General features: G+C 34.0%; 1 protein-coding gene across 1 annotated transcript in view; it reads left to right on the plus strand.

Annotated features, from left to right (window-relative positions):
- The window catches only part of LOC106876201 (netrin-1), a 395789-nt gene that overhangs the window by 374696 nt on the left and 17477 nt on the right, over window positions 1-3616 (plus strand). The window contains exons 4-5 of the mRNA XM_014924662.2: window positions 243-272; window positions 2812-2883. Of these exons, the coding sequence (XP_014780148.1) occupies window positions 243-272; window positions 2812-2883 (102 nt within the window). The remainder of the gene's footprint in view (window positions 1-242; window positions 273-2811; window positions 2884-3616) is intronic.

Genomic DNA, 3616 nt, shown 5'->3' on the forward strand with positions numbered 1-3616 from the left:
CACACACACATATATATATATATATATATATATGTATGTATGTATACATACACACACACACACATATATATGCAAGTACACACATTTAGCTTTCATTTTATATTTCTACGGTTATATATATATATATCTTTAGCACTTTATTTCTACTATAATAATGATACTTACATTAATTAACGAAGTATTTCATATATATATTAGTTAATAAATAATTATAAATGTTTCTCCCTTTTCGTATCTTTCAGAGATCCATGACGTAAACCCACCTAATCCAGGTAAGTCCATAAACTTTGGTTAATTAACTTCATCAAGCTAAATAAGTAAGTCTAATTAATCTTCCATAATTCTGTTAATCTAGGCTCAATTATAGATACATAAATAAACTCTCACAGAAAATACACGCGTTCATCAAACACCAATATATAGAAATATAACTAATCACTTAACTCATTTAATCCCTGTAGGTAGTCCTAACTAATCTCGCCATAAGTCTTCTAATCCAGGCGACGCGTTTATCTACCTTGTTGGTTAACTCAACAAATGATTCGTTAAACTTTCTTTGACAAATCATTTTTTAACCTACCTAATCGCTATTCTCTACGTCAGAAACTGAGAAATTCCAGGGCTCACCAAAAAAATTTTTCAAACCTTTGCTCACCAACCCTTCATCATTAATGAAAAGAAAAACGGAATTTGCATTCATATACTTCTTTCATCCCTTCGATGTTAGACATGTTTAAATTGTATAAAACTAACTCTACTCTATTATATATAGTAGTTTGTATGTCTCCTTTTCGGCCCTCATAGACGCCTTTAGAAAGGGATTGTCCCCAACAAACCTCATAAGAAACATTACTTTTTTTTGTATGACCCATCACCTTGTTAAGAAATTACAGCCAAATCTCTCCCAAATCACACATTGTCGATTTAAATGTATGGAAGGGGACTTTGGTGGGTGTTAAAGGTCTGAGTAGTTTCTATCTTTGATTGTAAGTCTGTATGATTATGACTTCCCTGTGGCTATACAACATCACAGGTCAACAAGAAACCTCGGTTACATCGACCCCATTGTTCAACTGGTACTTATTTAATCGACCCCGAAAAGGATGAAAAGTAAAGTTGATCTCGGCCGAATAATAATAATAATAATAATAATATTAATAATAATAATAATAATAATTGAGAGGAGTTCATTGGAGTTTGAATAATTCACCTTTGGAAACATGGGCGTTTCATTCAACATCCTTAAACAAACCTTGTTCAGGGACCTTTTGAGTGGGATGGGCTACTTTTCCTGAAGAAAATTCTAACTGGGCCCCACCTGCAAGATCATGCACTGTTTATCTTGATATGAGATCACCATGTCACGCACATATGGTTGTGATGCATGTGCCTGGTGTACACTTATCAGACGGGTAGTAAATGATGGGCATACTGGGCTTCACACATTTCTACTCAAGTATCACTTTGATGGCATGTATTGCCATCTCACTCAATGATAATAATAATAGTAGTAGTAGTAGTAGTAGTAGTAGTAGTAGTAGTGCCACCGATTCGGTTGTCTATCACACACACATTGTTGCTATATGAGCCAATGAGAGGCCCGCTATATAATAACTCGCCCTAGTCTCCTTCAAAATATATGATATCGTTATAAAAAAAAATACACGTTAGATATTGAAGTCCTACATATACTATGTTTGAAATAGAAAAGAGTAACCTCTGGAACATCTTTAATTATAGTCCTGTTTATATAGGATTAACTTCGGGCTAAATAACAACTGTTGTTATAATAAAACATGGGAGCTTTAAGTCAAAATAGCGAACACTCTATATCTGAAAGTTTTGCTTGCCATTTTCTCAATGTCTTTTCTGTAATTGATACTATCAAATCTCACCTTTATTACCTGGCACACGCGAAACACCTGCAAGCTTATTTCAGGTGACGAATGAGGAATAGAGAGTGAACAGCGAAAGGCCTTTGAGAAGACATGAATGATTACTTAAGGTCTTTTATTGGCTGTCAATTCTAGTCAACTGTAACGTCCTACATATTCTCTCTATTCGTGTTCTACTCAACACTTCATACACAGTCGTTCTTATCTTTCTTGTCACATAGGTAGTGTGTATATTCTCTCTCTCTCTCTCTCTCTCTCTCTCTCTCTCTCTCTCTCTCTCTTTCTCTCTCTCTTTATCTATCTATCTATTTCACACACACACACGATTAGTTTAAAACTTGTTAAAAGGCCGAACAACAGTTAATTCCAATCTGCATATATCACTATTTAAGCAAGGATAACAGCTCTAAACCATTTCTCATTTCTCCAGCTGCCGTGAAACATTGAAGAAATACAAAGTAAAACATTAACTGTTTTCCTGTTTTTATATCCCACCACATAGCAGTTCGACAAGATGGTCGCAGTCCAATGACTGAAAGATTGGAACGGAAAGGGCTAAAACGTGAACAGATTATATCAATTGTAATAAGATGTATCACTTTTAGAGATATTATCAAGAGAAAACCACTCCCAGTGACGCTGTTTACGTACCATGTCTAATATATCTTGCATTACAATTGCACTTCACTATGCGATTCTTTAAAAGCGATACACTTTGTTTTTTCTTTTTGAAGAATTATATTCTATTTTCGATGGCAACAGTTTATGAACAACATTTAACAAGATACACCATATAACATAGTATAAAATAATCTCGTTCTGTAAATAATGACCATTACCAACGCATAATTATACAATAAGAATATTTGAATATTCTTCAGTGCTATGTAACTCTAACATTACTTTATTATTATAGATAGCTACTGTCGGAAATGTAGAAACTCAAGACGCCGGTTAAATTCTAAGAAATTTTGCAAGAGAGATTATGGTAAGTGTTACCTTTTCTTTTAATAATTTTCGAATACATTAATTGATACTTCCATTGCAGAACGGGGGAAAAAATGGATCTTTTCAGTTACATACACTAGATCCGAATGGTTTTAAAAGTTATATCTACACAGATATAAATTTTCGTTCTAATTACGAAAATCATATCCCAGTTTTGGAGAAAATAAAAATGACGTTATGAATCTTTAAAAATTGCAATTTTGGAGATCTTCGGTCAATCAAAATGCGTACATTTTCGATACGCCGGATGCAGGAACTGTTACGTTCACTTGTAGAATGAAGCCGAAAGATTCAAAAAGTTAACGTAAATTCATGTAATTGGGCCAGTATATTTTCCAACCTCTTCATAGCACTTCTTCATTATTGATGTTACTTGCGCACCAACCATGTCACCGCACTGTCATTTTTTTTACTGCCGTTTGTACCCGCGCCTTGTACAAATAAAATATCAGATATACAAATATATACACACATGCACACACGCATACATACGTACATACATACATATCTACATACATACATATATACATACATACATACATATATATATATATATACTGGTGAGGGTTAGTCTGTGCGTGTAAGTCGGTACGCGTGTGAAATCTTGACAGCCAATCAGTAATCAAGGTCAGAGCAGTAGCGATAAGAAGGACTCGGTTTTGGCCAGACGGTGTCAATTATATTATGTCTTGTTTGTAATATGATTTACAATA

Source organism: Octopus bimaculoides, chromosome 8 (genome assembly GCF_001194135.2).
Source record: "Octopus bimaculoides isolate UCB-OBI-ISO-001 chromosome 8, ASM119413v2, whole genome shotgun sequence".
In the NCBI taxonomy this organism is placed as follows: domain Eukaryota; kingdom Metazoa; phylum Mollusca; class Cephalopoda; order Octopoda; family Octopodidae; genus Octopus; species Octopus bimaculoides.